The sequence below is a fragment of the Prosopis cineraria genome, unplaced genomic scaffold, assembly GCF_029017545.1.
Source record: "Prosopis cineraria cultivar Desert tree isolate PC_DT_omini unplaced genomic scaffold, ASM2901754v1 PC2, whole genome shotgun sequence".
In the NCBI taxonomy this organism is placed as follows: Eukaryota; Viridiplantae; Streptophyta; class Magnoliopsida; order Fabales; family Fabaceae; genus Prosopis; species Prosopis cineraria.
The window spans coordinates 44127343-44149858 of NW_026555333.1; the positions used below are offsets into that span (position 1 = coordinate 44127343).

General features: G+C 30.1%; 1 protein-coding gene across 1 annotated transcript; it reads left to right on the top strand.

Moving 5' to 3' along the window:
- Window positions 1-15407: 15407 nt before the first annotated feature.
- Window positions 15408-20092, top strand: LOC129303570 (protein JASON-like). Its single transcript, XM_054942967.1, has 7 exons — window positions 15408-15698; window positions 15959-16007; window positions 16125-16204; window positions 17645-17892; window positions 18304-19105; window positions 19187-19269; window positions 19715-20092. The coding sequence occupies exons 1-7, from the start codon at window positions 15549-15551 to the stop codon at window positions 19821-19823; spliced, it is 1521 nt and encodes a 506-aa protein (XP_054798942.1). The 5' UTR covers window positions 15408-15548; the 3' UTR covers window positions 19824-20092.
- Window positions 20093-22516: the final 2424 nt, after the last annotated feature.

The following is a 22516-nucleotide window of genomic DNA, read 5'->3' on the forward strand; positions in this document are numbered from 1 at the left end:
TAACCAAAAGGCCATATCAAGGCATTCTTTAGTTAAATCCAATCTTTCCTTTCATTGGACCAAGCATATTTAGGACTAAATTTTTGAATTTCAATGAGATTTGATAAGTTGAGACATTGAAGGAGATCATTCCTTGAACACGAGCCCTTCTTAGAGCTGAGCTTGTCATTTTCATGTAAGAATTGGTTAAAGTCTCCTATCAACAACTATGGTTCATGAATTAAAGTTGCTTTTTGTGATATCCAATTCCAAAGAATATATCTATCATCTTGTTGAGGAGGACCATAAATGAAAGAGATATAAAAGGAAAGGCCAGAGCTAACGTTTAAAAAAAAAAAAAAGCAATGACAATGCATCGGGTTACATTCCAAAACAAAAGGCTTCACATTTCAATCCTAAAACCGTGCCCCAGACCTTTCTAATAGCATCAATTCCAACAACAAAATCAAAACCCACTTAGTTTCTCGGAAGAGCACAAAATTTGACTGAAACTTGTTGATTAAAAGTTTCATCAGCCTTTGAATTGTCGTAGCCTTTTTAAAGCAATAATAGTTCCAATTTAGTAGCTTTATGGCTCCGAATGAAGCTTTCTAGAGGAAGCTTGCCAAGCCTTTTTGACATAAATATGAGACATGACAAAATTATGGCAAACAACGGAGAATAATGCACCTGCTTCAATTTCTTAACCACATGATCAAAAGTTCAAGTTATTTCAAGTTGAAGTTTCTTACCAAAGGAGAGCGATGGATGAAGTAGAGAAGAAGAAACATTAAGTGTGGAATAACAACTAAATCATTCTGATTAGTCAATAATTTAAGCTTTTTTCTTGCTAAACCTATCTAAAAAATATGGTCTGCAAAAGATAAATCATCCCTTTTTCTTTTTGGGAGCAAAAAAATGCCTTACTTTATTCTCGGCTGGCAACTTCTGAGAAAAGTTTACAGATCTCTTGTTATTCATCAACTTAACCTCAGGACCAGAGCCAACATTTTGTATATTAGAGCATGCAGATTCATCTGAAAAAGAGGATAAATCTTTTGTTTGTTTTTCCTGTCGATCATTTTTTGAGAAAATTTTTCCTTTGATTTCTTGACCCAACAAGCTTTAGAATGATTTTTTGGGGCTACTGTTTAATGGAAGATAGAGGCTTTTTGCTAGCTTCAAATTGTGAAAATCTCCCGAGCAAGATCTTTTTTCCTATAATGAAGGTAATATGAGCATCAAGCGTCGCTTGTAGGATTTGCTCTTTTTGAAGAAGCTTAGCTTCCTAATTACTCATGTTAGTTTCTCTTTTTTGACAAACTCCCTTAATCCTAAGAGAACTCTCATTGATCCTACCAATCAAATCACTTGAGAGACAAGGTTCATTGACCTTCACCAATTTTGAAAGATTTACAAGATTTTTCAACAATTGTAAGTTGTGTCTGGAAGTCTTCAACTTCCATCTATCCAAATGATTGCAAAATCCAACAAAAGTTACAAGGATCCAGCAAAAATTGCCAAAGGCATTTAGGAGCAAATGCAAAGTGATGTAGTTGATAAATCAAAATCAAACATCTATTTCCAGTGCAAAGCCGTAAGGTGGAGGCCAGAGAAGTTTTATTACCAGAAATCCACTGAACACCTAAACCAGCAATTAGATTGTGCCAAAAAGGATTTGTAAAGACATCTAGCATTTCTCATCCAACAACGAACAACAGAGGATTTAGCAGCAACAAAAACATTATTAACCGCCTTCTTTCCATATTTCACAGTAAAATTCTAGCACTAGAGCAAGGAGAAACTTGCTCACAGAGATCAAACTCCACTAGAAACAAGGATGAAAAAAACTATTGTAAGCAGAAGCAAGAGAAATCACTTCTCTTTACTCAAAATAAGCACGATTCTTCAAATTACCCAGTCAATCCCAACAAGCAACAACTATGAGATCCTAGCTAAATCAAAAGACGAAAGAGAACTATGCAAATTTGATCCGGTGTCTCTAATGAATCATGCTCGGGTCATGGATTGGGTCTAGGCTGAGAGTTGCACTTCCAGCAGATTGTCTTCTAGAGTCAACGAAGGAGCAGATTATCTTTCCAATACTCCCTCAACGTCACCAACCATTGCTCCGCCATTGCCTTGGATTAGAATAATCAAGAGAAACATGCAATCTGCTCATGAGCTTCTTCTTTGAGCCGTGACTTAGGTAGACAGAGATCAAAGATCGTTCTATTCTCTCTGGTGATTCACGTGCCAAAGGAAGTTGATTTTTGACGGGTTAAAGTCGGATCTTCTTGGGTCTGTTTGTTGCTCACTTGTTATGTCTCATTCGCTCGCCTCTTTGTCTCTCTCGGACTTTGCCCTGGTCATACTCTCTCCTTTCCAATTTACATTATCCTGACAATTTCTTGAACTGACATTTTGTAAAAATTGATAAAATAGATAAACAAAATATAGTGTGCATTTGGTTTTATTATTTTTATATTTAAAAGTAGTTTTATATTTGTAACTAGAGCCCGCGAAAATGAGTTAAGTCAAGTGAACTGACCCTTTTAACACACAAAATGAAAAATGACAAGTTAAAAAAATTTAATCTATTTTCAAGCAAGCTGATACGGCCTCAACTAGCATGCTGAAATGAAAAATGAATTAGCTCAATTAGCTTATGAGTTCACTAGTAGATGTGCTCACATTTATGGACCTAAAACATAAAAAATAAAGTGTAAGAATCTAAAATAAAAGTAAAGTGTAAGGCCCAAAATTATGTTTTTTCCTATAAAAATAATATAAAAATTAAAAAATTAAAAATTTATTTTAAAAAAAAGGTGTGCTCCCAATATGAGGGGTTTGTTGAAAAAATTCAACTTTCTTAAAGGCAAGTTTATTGAGAAATGATAGTTGAGTTTTAAGGGGACTAATTAATTCAAGTTAAGTCCTAACTAATTTTAAAATACCAACAACGCCCCAATGATAATAAGATTTGCAAGTTTCACTTTCAATTTTATAATTTTATTATGATGAATTTATAACTTATTTTTCTAATTCTAATAGGGTTAAATAGCAATTTAACCCTTAAATTTATAGGTCTAAGAGCATCTAAGACCTTAAACTCATTTTTTGTGCAATATTTTTTCGCAACCTTTGAAAATAATATAATATAACCTGTACCATTAACAAAAGTTTACTTTAACACTTAGTTAATTAGAAAATAATAAAAAAATATCAAAAAAGGACCAAGAACTTTCTTTTCCTTTTCTGTAATTTTTGGGTTTTTTTTTTGTAATTTTCTTGATTTTTTTTTTAATTTTCGTTGTCCTCTATGGTTAACTAATGGTCAAAGTTAACTTTAATTAACAATTGAAGCTACATGAAATAGTTTTCAAAAGTTGAGGGAAATATTGTGCAAAAAATAAGTTTATGATTTCAGACACTCCTAAACCTATAGTTGAGGGGCAAAATTACCCTTTAATTCTAATTTTTACTATCATATTAATTTAATATATACTTATAATTATTTTTCATAAAAATAATATTTATATAATGCATAATTTTTTCCTCCACATATTACTTTTTTGGGGCCACCACTAACGAAAAAGAAAAATGTAAGGAGAACAGCAAGAAAGGCGAGTTTTAGAAGATTAGATAATCACATTCACACAAAGTGACTCGTTCCCTGGTGGATGTTCTCAAATCTCTCCACATGCGGGTGAGGGTTTGACGGCATCTCCATGGTGCATCCACCGGTAAGTGGTACCGATCGGAGGTTAGGATGGATGGCAAAGAACATAGTAGTGACGCAATGATTGGTTCGAATTAATTGGTGTGGAATAGCGATGGAAGCAGTGGATTGGTACTGTTTAGGCGCCTTTTCACTTGTAAGAATCAGAATCAAGGAACGGTAGTATCGATGGTTCACAAGGCCTAGAACATGTAGGAAGGCTTACATATTATTGATATTCAGAAATCATACTTTATGTTCAAATTTTCATCGAGGGAAGAAACCAGGCGGATTTTGCTAAATGTCCTTGGTCAATTCAAGGGCAATTACCCTGTATCAAAGAAAGACGTCAATTCTCAGTTACTGATGAAGTTAATCTTGATGAATGTTCTTTTGGATTCAATTATATAACATACTTCTTGAAGTGATGGGAACTGAGAATGCGATTAGGCTTGGTTTGAAGTTTGGGTGAGTATTAATGTTTGAGAATCTTGAGGGGAGTGTAACGATTGACATTCATAAACAATTGATAGCGGGTTTTTGGATGATGAAACTTGATGCAAGTAGAGTTTGAATTAAGGTCAGGTATAAGAAGCTTAGAGATTTTTGTTACAAGAGCCTGTTTGTTTTCTATTTTTAAAAACTGTTTTTTATTTTTTAAAGCAGAAAAATTTGAAAACTTGTTTGATTAAGCATTTTCTATTTTTTTGTTTGCAAAACTATTTTCATTTTATTTTTATTATTTTTAAAACATATTACATTTGATTATTAAAAATTACAATTATGTTGATCAATTTTTATCATAAATCATCATCATCAACCACCTATAATCATCACTATCATTCTATTTTTTAATTCTAAAACTGTTTTTAAATTAATATGACCAAACAGAATTTTATTTTGTTTTGTTTTGAAAAACAATTCTAAAAACTGTATTACAAAATAGTTTTTAAAAATAAAAAATAAAAACAGAAAATAAACAGCGCCTAAGTGTGGGCATCTAGGTCATGATTTTATGACTTATGAAACATCGCGTCAGATGCTTCAGCATGGGAGAGATATTCTGATGTTTGACCTGGCTTTCGTGTGCTCATATTAAAAGCTGGGAGGAGGCTTTGATTCAACAGAGCAAGAGTTAGTTTGAGGTGGAAGGAATTCTAAAGAAGGTGCGGGCTAATGTTGGATTGCCTTTTATGAATGTTGTCGAAGATGTGAAGGTTTATGATGAGAGTGTTTAAAGGTGAAAGTAACGGAGAAGGCTCAATTGAGTAATAAGCTTAAGAAAATTGAAGAGTTGGATAAAAAAAATGTAAGTATAAATTATATTAAATTTTTTATTGTTTCTCGCATTCAAAAAATGAAGAGTTTAAAAATATTAATTCTTGATGAAAATAATCACTCCAACTTCTAATGTCATTTATAGAGAAATTTCTTGATAATTTTATCTAAATAATTATAAATTTTATTAATCTACTTTCTATCATATCTATTTACACAATATACATTTAGTTTTTACCATTTATTTTACTCTAATACACATATTTAATATTCTTTTGAATGATATAGAAAAGATGTCTGCCACAAGTTATTTCTTCAACAAGGATCTTCTTGTAAAATTAACACTTATTTATAAAAATTACAATATAAAACCCTTGCATCACATGGGTACTTTGCCAATTTTTTATTACAAGAAATACTGTCATATGTTTTTTTTTTTATAATCAAAGTCACATAATTCAAGAGGTATTAATCATTTTTTGTGAATTACCCTTTATATTATTAAAAAATATTTTCACGACACAACCTTATCATATAAAGATAATAAGTCTAAATACTTTTTAAGGGAATACTAATATTTAAACGAGCAAGTTCATAAAAGTAACAGGCATGGTTGAACAAGACTATCGACAAGGTACTGAAAGAGCAAGTTATATTTGGGCACACAATTTCCACAATTCCAGCTCCTCCCCTTCTTTTCTTGCCTGCCGCCAACCCACACCCACACATTCTTTCTTCTATATATTTTTTTTTAAAAAAATATTTTCAATAAAACAAGTTAAACTAAATTGCATCAACTAAAAATTTACAAATTAAAATACAATAGAGTCAAAATTTTAAAGACTAAGTTATAAGGAATGAAAATTTAAAAATTAAATTATAATTCAATTAAAATTAAAATTATAAGAATTAAATGATTAATTTTTTTTATTGTTTGCAATAAATAGAATGCATGTAACTCTAATTTCTCATCCTGTCGAACCATTTCACATTACTGTTCCAAATATTTCATGCCTCCCTTGCTAACTTTTCCTCGCTAGCCTTTTGTAAAATATTTTTTAATTGGTTGTCAACCAAGTTTTACACACAAATTAAATAACTTACTAAATAATGAACAACAACTTATATACTTAATTATTTAAGTCATTTTTTTCAATTAAATTGTACACTTGAGATGATTATTTCTAATTAAATCAAAATATGCAAATCTTTTATAAATTATTTATTTTATAACAAATTCTTATTACTAATATTATTAATACATTAAAATTTACTTGTTTTGATTTAATAAGATAAAAACATATTGAATATATAAGACTATGAATGTAAATCTTACCCTTAAATAATCTAAAATTCTAAATCATAGTAAAATCTAAAAATATATAATCGAGATACTCTTATATGAAGCATTATTATTATTATTCTAATTGCTTGCACAAAATCTTTTTAAAATGAGCAAGCCTATTAAAAAAAAAAGTCCAAATCCACTAACATGGTTAAAGAAAACAAGCCCACAATTTTTTTTTTATCAAAGTTATCTCAAGTATTCATAACAAATGGGTTTAGGATAATTAAAGCCCAAAACCTATGGCAACCATAAAGTCCAATTTTCATTCTCAAATCACTTCTCATGAAAATACCTTTCACATTCCAAAACATCATGTACTCAAATATCTCAACAAATATGAATCTACATAAACAACCACAAATAGTTTCTAATAGCAAGCAATCCCCGCAACAAGTAAACAACAATATCAAATACATGACAAATTGTCAAAGTCATGCACATGAACCCTAAATGTAACAATATATATATAGTAATGTGATGCAAGACTAAACTTCCAAAACCTTCCCTAATGGATCACCATATGAGCTTTTACTTGTAAATTATTAAGCAAGGTGAGATAATGTCTCAATAACTAACAGTCCTACCTACCATAGACACTAATTTGTGCTTATAAGGTGCCAAATGAGACAATTATAAAACATTTAATCATTTAATCAATCATCATATATATGCCAATATATACCAATCATACATATCACAATGCATGACCTCTAACCACCCTTATATCCTCCCCATTTCCTTCTACTAAACCCATAGATTAAGTTAAAATTCATGTAACCGGTTGCTCTAACAAGCTGTTCAATTAATTGGTGTGGATCGATCAAGGCTCACAGGACACATAACTAAACTATGGGTTCTCCCTCAGGAAATAAGTAGGGTGCCATAATCCTAAACTAGTCTTTTCATTGAACTAATAGAGATGAGTTAAGGTAACATCCCTCAACAAATAGTAGGACAGTCTCTTAATGAACAAGTGAGATGAGTTGACCACTTATCAAGCTCTCCTTACAACATGTATTTTATATCACTACTCCCCCCAAGGCAAACTTCCTCCCTTAACATGGTCATGTAAACAATCACATGCTTAATCACATGCGGCATATTTCAATTCTCAATTTTATCATGATTAATGCACATAACATAGCATTATCATGTAAAACCACAATTTAACTCCTAATAATTACATATTCATTTTCAAATCAATCATTGCATTAGTATACCATAACAATTTCTCAACACATAAACATAAGTCCCTTAAGAAATCGCATATATCAAAGTAGAATTTTTTGTAATATGGCTCATATTCTAGTTTCATCAAACATATCATGAACTTTTCAATAATACTTATTAGATCATACATTTCAAAAAATAACTCACAAACATGCACTAGCATGCACAATAAGTGGGAAAGAGGTTATCTAGTGCCAAAGCTAATAAAGTACCACAATTCTTGATAACCCATGCTTAAGACCATAATCAAAATGAGTCTACATATGTTATATAAATAATCATTAGAGTACACTGAGTCATAATTAATCTAAAACATAAGCTTAAAATCTCAATTATTATCATTTGGTTTCATATCATATCTAATTCATATTCATCATTGAGCTTTATTAAACCAATTGAACCTTCAATAATCAATTTCAAATTTTCAATTGATCATAACTCCAAATTTCCATTTCTCCAAGTTTGATCCACAATAAAAATATTTGTTAGTGGTCAACAAAGTTAATAATACAAGGGATAATTAAACTAAAATTCTTATTTCTCATCTCAAATTCTTCATTTTGATCCTCAATCAAACATTTTATTAGCTCCATCACTCATTGAAAACCTCAATTTATCATTAAATCCCCCAATTATACGAAATACCAAAATTCCTTGACTTACATTTAAATTCTAAGATGCTAAACTTTGAATTTTATTATTATATTTCCAATTACACACACACAAGAAAAATTCAAGTATAACCAATGAATCCCACAATTCTAATTATCTCATAACCTTTTATTTATTCCCAAATCACTCTCAAAAACTATAAGAAAGCCTAAAAGTTCCTAATTTCATAGTTATGCCAAAAAGCATTTTTAAGATTAAGAATCTTGAGTATTTAATTGAACTCAAATCAAATCCAATTTTTGTGAAATTTAAACATAACATCCTTATTAGTTAAAGTTCCTAATTGAAATAAGTTTTAGCCAAATATTGTCTAGATTGCTCATACCAAAAATATCCCAAAAATTTGCATTAATTAATCCATAAATAGAAAAATCACTCAAACTTCTTATTTAAACCCAAATCAATTTTTTACAAGTGTTTCTAATTAAGCTATTTATAACCAATTATCAAAGTTCTAAAGAATAATTAGTTCTAAAATTTGGAATCCCTCTAGGGCTCAATCTTAATATACTCATATGTATAAATGAAACCTTATTTAATAAAGTAAATAGATTAAATTTAAGTACTCACTTACCTCAATAATCTTATGATTCCCAATTGGTGAAACTTAACACTTCCTCTAAGCCCTAATTCTTAAACTTGCTCTGCCATCCTCAATATTTATATCGTTAGAAAGTTATCATCGCGTATGATAATTTTTGTGAAGGGAGTTTTATTATTTAAAGAGGTTGTAAGAAAGAAATGGAGCTCCGAGATTCAGTACCCTCTGATAATGGAGGTCTCACTGCGCTGTCATGCTCTCTCTCTGAGAAGAAAGAAGGAGGTCGCCTCACTAAATGAATCAATTGTGTGCGCGCGTGTTTTAAAATGGGCGTGGGTCCCTTTTTTAACTTTTATTTCCATTAAAACCCTTGCATCATGATATCAAAATTCCAAAACATCCTTCATAATTTTCTGCAATATTTTTATGGCTTCCATAAAATTCAAATGGACAAAACCATTGTGTTCAATAGAGATAGAATTTTTATAAGTCAATTTTGAAAAGAATTATTTAACAGGGCCAAAAAACTCAGTTACACCTTAGTTTCGCTTATCATCCAAAAATTACAGTCAAACCGAGGTGCTGAATGGAGTGGTTTACAAATGAAAAACCTACTTAATGGGTTCAATGGTTATCTTGGGTTGAATATTGGTAAAGCACCTTATATCACACTGCATCAGAATGACACCTTTCAGGGCTATATATGGGCGAGATCCACCTGTTTAGCTCAATGACGAACCATTATCAATTGAGGCTGTAAATTTATGGGATATCTTGTCTTGTTCATAAATATGGCCTACATTGAAATTCTCACTGAACTCTCATTTTCTTGCACGCAATTACCAGTAAAGAATCCACTTTGTATGCCTTTTTCTATGTTGTTGCTGGACGATCATGCTATCTGCATGTGGAGTTGAGATTATTTAACTTTAGGAGCTCAAGATTAAAAATTATATATACTCTTATAATTTTATTTATATTTCATTTTTAACATGTTTTTATGAAAATTAATAAAAACCTTGACACTCATTAACTATATTTAAAATTTTATAATGAGTTTTCAACTTTACTATTAGAGTTAAATACAATGACATTCCTTCAAGTTTGTTAAAATTACATAAATTTTTTTCTATTTTTTAAACCTACACTTTTTTTCATTTTTTAACACTGTTAAGAATATTCCATTTAAAATTCTAAAATGCTTTATTATATTAATTAAAATCTGTGACAAAAATTTGAAATTACTAATATGCCCTATAATCTAACGTCTTCCCTCTCTTCCTATTTTAAAGAATACTATAGTTATATTTATATAAACATATTACAAAATATTAAAATTAGAAAACATAAATTATATTTAAATTAATATAATAAAAAATTATATTAATTAATTTATCTCTCATTAGATTAAGTTACTAATTATTTTAAAATTTCTAATTCATTAAATTTTCATTCTTGTATATTTAAAAAGGGGTTAATGAGCATCCTGAATCTTAAACTATTATTTAAATAATATTCTGAACTTTAAACTCTTAAAATGAGCAAAAAGGCCCCTCAACTTGTAAATTCCAAGTAAATTATCTCCTATCATTTATTCTTACAATGTTGACTATTATGTAATCTAGTTGGCATGTCATATGTCAAAAGAGGATTAATGTTATGTCAACCTTTGACTGGGCCCCACAAAGACAAAAGTAATAGTAACTATCTGTAAATTAATAACGGGGTAATTTGCTTGAAATTTACAAATTGAGAAAAGTTTTTGCTCATTTTAAGAGTTTAAGGTTCATGATTCTATTCAAGTAATAGTTTAGAGTACTCTAGAACACTATTAACCCTTTAATATATTTTTTTATCAATTTATATAATTAAAACTTAAACAGTTACTATATAAATAAGTTTATTTGAATGAATCTTAAATTTGCCATATTACATGGATAAGTTTATTTATATTTAATATTTTTTTTATCAATTTATATAATATAATTATGATGTTAAAGGGGTATTTTAGTCTAAAATATATTATTTAACGGTTAATTGTTGGATATATGAAAATTGAATCTTTAAAATAAAAGGAGAGGCATGTGTGATGTAATTTTTATTTTAAGAAAGGTTTATATAGGTTTTAAAAATAAAAGGGAGGTATTTGTAATTAAAGTAAAATAAAAGGTATTTGTAATTAAAGTAAAATAAAGGTTAGGTCGGTGTATTTCACCCTTATTATATATATATATATATATCATTTAATTTCTTTCACTCCAACATTTAATAGATAGTAATGAGGTGCCATGTACCTTTGGCCAAAAAAAAAAAAAAAAAAACAAGAAGAAGAAGGTACCATGTACGTCGCGATACAGATTACACGCTAAGAAGTGGGGTATCCTTATGTAGATTGTATTTAATGGTTGGCAAGAGAGAGCAGCATAAAAAGGGCTTCTCATTTACAAACCACAAAATGAGATTTATTTAAAAAAAATTATAATTAAGTTGTGACTTTTTATAATTTAAAATATTATATAAATTATAAAAATTATCAATTTATTAATTATCAATCTGGATAATACATACATAATCTAGATAATTTAATTTAATATTAATTTTTTTATTTTTATAAATTAACTATCCTATTTTGGATGGTCTAAGTTTAATATTAATTTTTTATAAATTTTTATTTTGATAAATACAATATCAAAAATAATGATAATATCATAACTAACACTGTCCAATTTTTTTAAATTACAAATTAAAATTTTTAAATATAACTCATTCATAATAAATCTGAATAATCAATTTAAAGAATTATTAAAATTTTAATATTAAATTTTGACCATCGGAATTAAATATGGAATGTCTAAATCAATTAACATACTTATTTAAAAATTTTATTTATATAAATCACGGTAGATATTAAGTGATTAAGTATCTTGCAAGTGAAAGAGGTTTTTTATGCATCTCTGAAGTTTGAATTATCCCACTTCCCAACCAGCGGATCATTTTTTCGCTGCATATGATCTTTATCCATATGCGTCGCTTCTGATCTTCCAGTCTGACAAAATCCGACGGCTTTTTTTTTTTTTTTATGAAAGCGATAATAAGATAGTTCACAAATTACAGCAGATCTGGTTTAAAGGCCTGTTTAAATACTCTTTTAAAATTAATTTTAGGTTTAAAATTATAATTTTAAAAAATTTTATTCAAATACCTCAATTTTCTCAAACTTCATTTGGTTTTCAAAATTCCATTTAAAATAAGTTGAAATTTGTTTCATTTTAAAAAATCAATATCATAATCAATTTTTAAAATTTTATTGAAATATCATCACATTCTAATAATTAATTTTTTTAATTAATTTTTTTTAATTAAAATCCAAACACACCCTGAGTCATCGCAAATCTAGTTTACTTTTTATCCATCCTCCCTCCTCGCAAATCGTTGCAGATGTGGTTCAACGTCTCAAATCTCAGTTATGAACTAACGGAGTGGTGTCAATTGTGAAGCGGTGAAGGAAAGTAGTGTGGCGCTAAATCTAAGGTAGACGTGTATGTTTGAATTTTAATTGAGTATAATAAATTATAAAAATAATTAATTAAATAATAAATTTTAATTATAATTAATTATATTATAATATAATTTATTTGGATACTTATATTAATAATTTTTATAAAGATCCAAAATTTAAATTTTACTTTAAAAAAAAGAGAAAAGAGTTTTATTTTATTTTTATTAATTTTTGTGTCTTTTTTGTGATTTTTTTCTTGGACCTTTTATCTAATTTTTCATATCACTTTGTATAAAAAAAAAATGCAAAAGCGAGAAGCTGAACCTTGCAACTTTGGGAAAAAATTGATTTTTTTTTTTCAAAAATAGCGATTAAGTCGGAAGTTGGCGTTTGGATAAATTATGAATTAATTAATTTTTTTGCTCCTAAAAACAATTAATCCCTCAATCCAAACAGGCACGTCGAGGAAGATGAGGAAAGCAACCTAAGGGCATAAAATGTCTTTAGCCATGACGTAATGCATCCCTATTACTGTGGTCTAGACAGTGACGAAGCTAGGATCTATGTCAAGAAGTGTAGATTAATTTTAAGAATAATAATTCAAAAGTAATTATTTACTATTTTGAAAAATAATATATTTTATAATTATCCCTTGCTTATTATTAAATGCTATCAAAAATATTTCCTACCATATCAGTCACTAATTTATAATATTATTTATATATAAAAAATTTATAAATATATAATAATCAACCATAAACTTTAAAAAAATAAATAAATTAGTATATTATTTTTTAAAAATTATATTAGAGTTTTGAATTTAGTAAATTTAAAATAAAGCTTAAGTTAAAACATTCACACAAAAAAAGAGTCTAGATTTTAAGGGATGCAAAACTTTGTCACTTTAGAGAGGTTAAAATAACAAAATTTATACTACTTATTTATAATTTCTTTCAAATTGAAGGGTGCATATGCCTCTCCTCAAGGACATGTAGCCATCTGGATGCACAAGAGTACAAGGGAATCTGGATTGCATTGCTATTATACTGAACTCAGCCAAGTACCAGGAATCACTAAAATGAATCAGGATTACATGCCAAAACCACAATCATGATTTACTAATGTGCTCCAACCGTTTCTTTTTAATTATTATTTATTTTGAAAAAAAATCTTATTCCCATTTATTTGTCATAATAAAAATTTAACAATATTGAAATATAATATTAGGATGCTCCATTAGAATAGTCTTGGGTTGAAGCCCAATAATTACAATCATAATGGGCAAAAGCCCGGTAATTAAAATATGATTAGGCTGAAGCCCAATTTGTTCAATGACTGAATGAATCCTAAACGAATTCCATGAAACCTTCAAAAATTCCATAAAATTAAGTCAATTAATCCCCAACCAAAATGAATTCTTCAATCAAACTTATTGAAACTGGGATGCTACATTATGACTAAGAAATTATAAATATACTTTCAACAATTTAACAACCAATATATTGATAACGAAATACTGGCAAAATAATAATAATAATGACACAAGGAATGGTTAATGGTTCCTATTTGTCTGGACCTTGGCTCGTTTTGTTTTTCTTCATCTAATTGCATCCAAGTACATTTATAGCAAACACTTCTAACTAGTTTTTAAGGATGAAATAATTGCAAAAGAAAAGGTTGGAATGATTGAGGGAAAACATTGTTTGACCAAACAGGGAAAAACAAAAAGGAAAAAGAAAAGAAAGTTGACATGCCTCTCAGATAGAGTAAAGAGGTTCAGCATTTTAATATTTTTTGCCCTTTCTTTTTCAAGAATCATGTGTTAAATAATAGGCATTGATACAGACAGATGGCTTTTGTGACTTGTGAGTCAAACTTTTACCATCGGATGATATTTAATTATTTTGTGATAAAAATATAATGAAGAAAATTGTTAAATACTTTCTCCATTTAAAATTATAAGTCATTTTTAATCAAATTTTATTTTTAATAAAATAATTATTTTCTTTTAAATTAACATTATTTTTTTATAGTTATTCCTATTAAACACCCTACAATAAATATAAAGTCATTCAACAATGGGAGCATTTAAAAAAAATAATGATTACACCTTAAAAGATTAAAAATACCTTATATTTTTAATATTTAACTCATTAAAAAATGCTTTATATTTTTATACGAAGAGAGTATTTGCATTAAGAGGTTTACTTACAAATATTATATTTTCTGGAATTATTTTTTAAATTTTATGCCATGTATTTCTTTAGTTCTAACTAATAAGATATTTCTAGATAAAATCACTTGTACCAATAAAATTTATTAAATATACTTTGTGATATTATTTTTTTCAAAATATAAATATAAATCTTAAAAAAATCCTTCTTTTAAATTTATTTTATAAAAAATACTAAAAAGAGAGAATATATATCAAAACTAATATTAAAAAATTATTAACAAAAATTTATTTTTATCAACATATTTTATATTTTAAGATATTGAATCTCTCGTAGAAGTATTTTATAAATTGAGAAGGAGAGAATATAAAGAACATTTAATTTTTTAAAATAAGTATGTTTGTTAAAAATATATTTGCATAAATAAATAGTATAATGAACGAATATCAGTAATCAATAAATTCTGGCAAAAATAATCAATAAATAATGTAAGTTTTATTTCTGGCCAATAAGTAATACTCCCTCCATTTAAAAATATAAGGTATTTTTTAAGGAGTTGGATATTAAAAATACAAAATATTTTTAATTTTTTAAAATATAATGATTGTCTTTTTTTTAAAGTATTTTTATTAATAAATAACTTTATATTTATTATAGTATTTTTAATAGAGATAAATATAAAAAGATAATATTAATTTAAAAGTCGATAATTATTTTATTAAAAGATGAAATTTGATTAAAAATATTTTATATTAAAAAAAAAGGAGTAACAAATTGACAATAAGAATGAAAGTTATTATTATTAGCGAAATAGGAAGATTTAAAACAAGAATATTAACGTACATTTCCAATTAAGACTAATCAGTGCAAGAGAAGCGTGTGCAGCATTCATTCCCTCGCTCCCGTTAGTTCAAATTTTAAAAACGACTCTTCACCTTAATTCAGTTCACACACCCTCACACCAACGCACACAACACAACACTCTAATTCTCTCTCCCAGATTTTTCAATTTCAAACCTAAAAAAGAAAAATAAAAAAAGAAGTGGAAAAAGGTTTGATTTGAGGTTTTGAAGACGAGACATCCTCTTCTCCTCCTCCTCCTTGACATGCTCATTCTCTTCCGATTCGTACTTCGTTTCCTCTACCGATCATTTTCCAGAGTCATGGGTTGCTTCTTCGGTTGCTTCAGGTTCAGAGACGATCGCCGCCTCCCAACTGCCCAGCTCGTCGCTGATCATTCCCGTTCCAAATCTGGTGTAATGTTCTAGAATTTTGTTTCATACCGCCAAGAACTGTCGATACAGCTTTTTCCTTATCTGCTTTTTTCTGTCTTTCTTTTGTAATTTCAAATTTGTGTTGCGTGCTTGCTAAAGAAGGCGGAGAAATTGTTCTTTATGGCGTCGTGATTTTTCTCGTTTCCTGCATCTTTAAGAAAATTGAGGAACAATCAAAGTTGCGTAGAGTTTTTTTTTTTAATCTATTGGTTGTTTATTTATTGTTGCTGGCTTTAAAGCAGGAAGCTGTGGTATCTCGAAATCATCTCTCTTCTTTATTTTTATCCGAAGGTATCTCTCTTTTCACTGCTATCTATTTCTTAGTTGTTATAATTACCTTTCTGAACCTTTTTCTCTTTTTCAGTATGATGCTTAGTACTTTTTTTTGGTTTAAAAACTTTTTTGAAGACAAAGAAGATGCTCCACGCGATGCGAGGATACAAGTTGGCTTGGGATCTCAGATGGATGACAAGGCGCTTATGGATGAGGTAATTTTTATCCAATGATAGAAGTATGCTATGTCCTACAAGATCAGTTGTATCGGATTTTCCATTTTGGTTTGTAATTGTACTTGGTGGACATTTTATTTCAATTTCAAATCATCCTGAGGGAGAACGCCATTTTTATCTCCTGTGATTCTCTTTCATCCTGTCAGATTTTATTTATGGGTTTCTCTTAACTCTAATCAGGTGCAGTGCACCAATTTTCTAGCTTTTGTTTTCTCAGCTCTTCTGTTCATGAGCGGAGTGACTGAGAATAACTTGCCATACATACCTCTTAAGTATGAGAATATACTGGAAACTAGTTCACATGTTAAGAATCAGCATTTCCTACCATCTTCGTCTAGTTTTGACTGTTATAGAAGTCATCCGTCACTTTGGTACCACCATTCTGGTCTCACTATGCCTTTTCAATTGTGTAATTCTTAGAAGTTTCCTTAGCTTTACAGAATCGTTTGTATTAGAAGTCCTTATTCGCTCATTCTTCTTTACCAATTTAGTGTGTTAATTTCTTACAATCATGAATCGACTATTTAGTTCTTCCATGACAGATTCTATACTTATTCCAAAGTAGAGATATTATCACGTATTCAATGCTATTATTCATTTTGATGGAACATCTATCTTTACATGAATTTCAAGACTAGGAATCTGTAAAATGCTTGAGAGACGCAATAGTCTGTTACTCTGTTATTGACTCTCTGCCATTGAGTTTTTCTTGTAACTCAAGTTGGTGCATATGGCTTTCTTTAAATGTGCACACAATCTCGTGAACTGACACTCCAGTTGCCTCAATATTGCTTTGGTTCATGTAAATCACAAATGTTCTAGTACTTGTCTTTGTTTAGTATTGTTCAATGTCAGAGGGATGGAGATGGGCGAGTGATTTTTAGAGGAATCTCTATCTGTTGACTTGGTTAGTAAGCCTAAAATAATAATTATAATTTATATGATGGCAAATTGATGCATATTGCTGGCCTTGTACTCAAACTGGACAAAAAGGTCATTGCGGCTTCAAATTAGATGTATCATTTTCTTGGTAATTCATCTTGTTGCCTTTGTTGTGAAGATAACAATTTTCAGGCTATCATGCTGATGATATTGCGTGGGTTCCACATTGATATATCTACTCCATTATGTAACTGTGCAGTTTGAGAAGCAGCAAAATAAGTAATCATAGAAAGTACACTCTTAAAATGTTAACTCAAATTTATACAAATTAAACTTATTTTATGAAGAATGAATCTTTGAGGTTCATTTTTACATGTAACAACCTTTTCAAAATATTTTAGGGATTTTTGTAATCAAATAATTTATTAATTCTTATTTTATGAACTTATTATCTAATTCTATTTGGGTGTCTTTGAATTCATGTATTGTTTCTTTAACATTGATTATCTGGTTAAGTAAATTAAATTTTTTCTGTAGGCCAAGTTTCTTAAAGCTTGCGGTACTTTGGCTGGGACCCCTGCTGATATCCGGAAAGCATCTCGGAAACTGAAACCGTCACCTTCTTGTAGCAAGGATTATGAATCTTCACGGTTTCATTCTTGGCTTCCTAATGCATCTGTTGAGAAGCTCCAGTTGGATGTTCAGACTCTTGATCCCCCAACTCCCATAAAACCTGGTGAACAATGGGGAGATGGCAGGGATTCTTTAGACCGCACACCAAGCAGGTTATCCAACTCTTTTTCTTGCATATCTCTTTTTCTTTTTCTTTTTCCTTATAATGATTAATAATGATTGTTAAAAACGGTTTTAGTCCTTTTTTAAATAGAAGATCGTATCTCTTTCGATCCCAGCTGATATGTTTAGATTTGGAAGTTGACTGTGCTTGGAATCGGCTATGGCTTATCACACTACCAAAGAAGCTACGAGAATATAACTCCTTAAAGGCTGTCCCTGGAAAGAAAAAAAAAAAAAAGAAAAAAATTGTGACGCTGGTCTCCCCCGCCCTTTCCCCCTTTTATCATGCTTTTTATGGAGTCGTCTTCTTGTGAAAGACATATTTTAGTTATACCTTGTCCTTTCCTAAAAGTTACATTGCTCTTGAATACATGATAATGATAAATTTATTAATCTTGCAGTTGTATCTCCAATGCACAAAACACTCAAAGTGACTCTGCTGACTCAACTGAAGGAAGTAAAGCAAGGAGCCTTTATACCGTTGGCAAGACTTGTGATAATCGATCTGAAAAAAATGCAGCTTCAGTTTCTCCATGGCCAACGGTTGCAGACATTCAGAGAAAGAACAAGTCCGTACGTTTTGAATGTGATACTGATTTCTCTTCCTGTGGGAGTTCTTCTGAATATGGTGGGGGTCCTATGAAGAAAACAGAGTCACCAAACAATCAGAGTGCACACAAATCATCACCTTACGCAACCCCTAGGAAACTATCTGATGAAATGCAAACACCTGGAACTGTGTACCCTGCAACATTAGATGATTTTCCTAATGGTAAGCCTCGAGTTAGGTCCCAGTTTGTGTATGCATTTCCAAGAACACGAGAGAATCTCTCTCAGTGCAAGGTGCTTGAGGAAGAAGATTTAAACACTGAGCAAGATTCAAGTGATCTGAGATCTTCTCATGAGCAGCCTCAAAATTCAACTCCTACAATAGAACAGTCAAAGCAACACTCATATGAAAATGAATCTAAAGTGGAAGAAAGCTTATCTACTTGGTTGAAGCCTGCATCAGTCATTGAGGCAGAGAGAAGGAAGAGAATGGAGGCTGCTTACAGTCAGATTCCTCTTTCTCGTAAAACTCCTGCAGATAGGCCTATCATTGGGATGGTTGCAGCTCACTGGAACGAAGAAGAATCCGAAATTCCTCCCCCAAAGTGGTGGGATGGCAATGGCATACCAAATTCAACGAATAAGTATAAGGAAGTATGTCTTTTACATCTTTATTTGTGATGCAAGGATTCAAAATTTAAAATACTGAAATTAATTAAAGCGGATTGTTTACAGGATCAGAAAGTAAGTTGGCATGCAACACCATTTGAAGAGCGGTTGGAGAAGGCACTGTCTGAGGACAGCTTTGTCTCTCAAAGGTATGCTATTCCTTCTATCCATTTGTTGTTTTTTTGTTTCCAATAATGCTATGAACAGTTAGTCGTTGTCTCATTGTCATTGATCAAGTACAATGATATCATATTATTCATGTAATTGACCTCACTTAATGGGATAAAATTCGTTATTTTTGTCATGGTGTGGCTGGCTTGCATTTGGAGCTGGCCAGTTTACTTGGGGCAAGATCCTGCTTGAACTCGATTAATTTTATTTTAAGGGCAAAAGACACGAAAAGTTGAACTCTGGGAATCTATGAAGATTAAATTGGTCAATATTACCGATTCAGAGACCTGCTTGGTCTCTCAAATTTGTTCGTGTTCATTGAAGAATTCATTCATTTTTCATTGCTGTTGAATGTGTAGTTCTCAACATTTCGTTCTATAAATATGAATAGTAACATCTTAGCAATTTGTGACTGATTAACAGGAAGAATGTATGTGGAAAGCCCATTGCTTTTGATGACAATGAAGAAAGTGATACAGCTCTATCTCAGATGCAAACCTCAAGTCATCCGCAATCTGTAGTGACATTTTGATAAATCTATCAGTTGGTCATTACTCATTCCTCAAGTATCGGTTGGTTTGTAATAGGGTGATGGCAGTTGAATTACCAATCCGATTATAAACACTTTTTGGTGGTAAGGTAGGCTACAAAGTGTGCCGGCGCTTGCATTGTACAAAAAGTAATGAGAATTTGAGTTAATGGGGGTATTGGATTAACGGAGCTTAGGGTCCGTGGACTTTAATTAATTTATTTTGTAAAATACATTAATTTATTGTGGACTTATTAAAAGAATTATAACAAGCATTAAAGAATGTCTCTAAAAAGGACAAGACGAATGCAACAAGGAAGTTCATGAATATAAGTAATAATGCAGGGCATGAAGTACTGTATTGTTGCAAATATATTTATTATATAAATTAATGTTAATATTGTGTTGATTAGATGACAATATCATGAAGATTATGTTGTTCGTGTTGGATGATATGCAAAATCTGCGCTCTCTGCAAGTAAAACAATGTGTTTGACAATCAGCGGGCCTTCATGAGTGCAATGACGTGAAAGTGGCTTTGCTTTGTAAATTGCAATATCATTTTCTCATACGGGACGCACAAAACTTATCATTATACCATAACGCAAAATGCTTAGTGTTAAAAGGTGATCCTAGAGAACACAGGCAGTGGCTAGCCATCTTGATTTGAGGGGTGCAAATCACTTTAAGAAAAATTACAAGTGATATATATAAAATTTACAATTTTACACCCTTTGAATTGAATGAAAAATTTATTAAATATATAATATTTTAATAATCTAAATAAGATATGAAAAACATATTTATAATAAAATATTATACCAATTTGTTCAATATAATTTTTTTACAATAAAAAATGATGATAAAACTATTTATATTATTATAATTTTAGCCCTAACATTATTATTATTTTAATATTAATTTTTTATTAAATAATTTTGCATCCCCTAACTCTAGATCTTGACTCTACCAATAAATACATGCAACATTTATAGAATATTATTGACACCTCTAATAATAGTTTTGATTGTTAAAATTAATTTCTTTAAAATAAGTTAATGTTAACAATAAGGGTTAGATCTAGTGAAAGGGATTAATCTCTCATAATGTAAAGAATTATAGTTTGAATTTTTACTGAGAGAGATGTTTATATTTAATGACAATGTTTTAAACAAAATTACTTTTAATAAAAGAATACCAACAAGAAATCAAAAAAAAAAAAAGAACTCTTAAATCATATTTAGAATCAACTATATTATAAGATAGATTGAATGAGTTAGTTATACAAGTGAAATGTTAAAAATATTTGATTATGAAATTTTATCAATTGATTTCAAACCTAATAAATATTATCATCGCTAATCTTTTAATGGCTTTTTTATATTCTTTAATATCTCCTCATGTATTTGATTTGATTATGTATAACTCTCTTTCTTTTAATATTTTTTGCACAAGATCTTAATGTTAAACTTACAAATTGAATCGTCCATTTTCCCCCTCAAATGCATCAAGGACATCTAGCTTGTGAAAGAAAGAAGAAAAATTTCTCACCCTGGTGATCCAAGAAAGCAAAATTTACGTGAAATTTGACGATTAAAATTAAAAAAAAAATTGAGAAAAAAAAAGAGAGAGAGAAGAAAAAAGATCCTATAAATTTAGGAATGGGTGGAACCGGAAGGCGGAAGGGTGGGCGGGAACTGGTTAGGGCACGCGGAGAGGGAAGAGAAAGGATGAGAGTGCTTGGAAGCGGCAATTACATGTGGATACGGAAACCAACCTGAGGGGATCGTGATGCTTTCAATTCCTTAGTTTTCAATCTGAATTTTCACTCTCTTGCTGCTCGCATTCTCCTCTCTCTCACTCTCTGTGCAGCTCCCATTGCTCACACCTTGGACCTCGTGATGATGCGCGTCACATCTGAAGGTTCTAATTTCAGCTTATTGATCTCGACTTATTTTCCCCCTTTCTTAGGCGAGTTATTTTGTAAATCGTCATAGTTTGATTGGAGTTTTGTGGGCTTTTGGTTTGACTCTGATTTTTGAGAAAAACGAACCCTAACAATTTTTTGTTTTGTTTGTGTGCTTTGTGATAGATTTGATTTTGCTTTGAAAACATGGCATCGTTTATAGCTTCTAGAGTTTTTGTTTGTGTTTGTTCGTTTGTCTCAGTATTTTGCTTTCCATTTTATCGCACTTGATTCTTGATTTTGAAATTTGAACACTAACCAGTTTTGTTACATTGGGATGTCATATTGTGAGGCGTTGGTGAATGGTGAGATTTGGATTGTGTTTCTGGCTAGACAAGGCAGACCTTCAGTCGGCAAGAACAGGGTAAAGTACAAGATATATGTGAGAGATGTAGATGATTATTTGTTGCCTGTAATGTGTAATTTGAAAACCTATGATTTTGATTAAAGGAAGGTTATTTTATTTATTTCACCAAGTGTTCTGGGGATGAGTTATGGATTGATTGGTTATTTCACCCATTCATATAGAAGAGAAGGTTCTCCAGTAGGGTGCTAAGATAATCATTTCTATAGAACCAGGCAAGGGTCTATTCCATGAAAATGAAGCTTAAGGATTAGTGAGGACTTTGCTGACAACATGAATGGGTGAAAACTAGCTGTGCTATTTATTTCAACCTTGTTGACATTTCAAAACCTTTTGAAGTCTGGTAGGACTGCATTCAATTCTGGT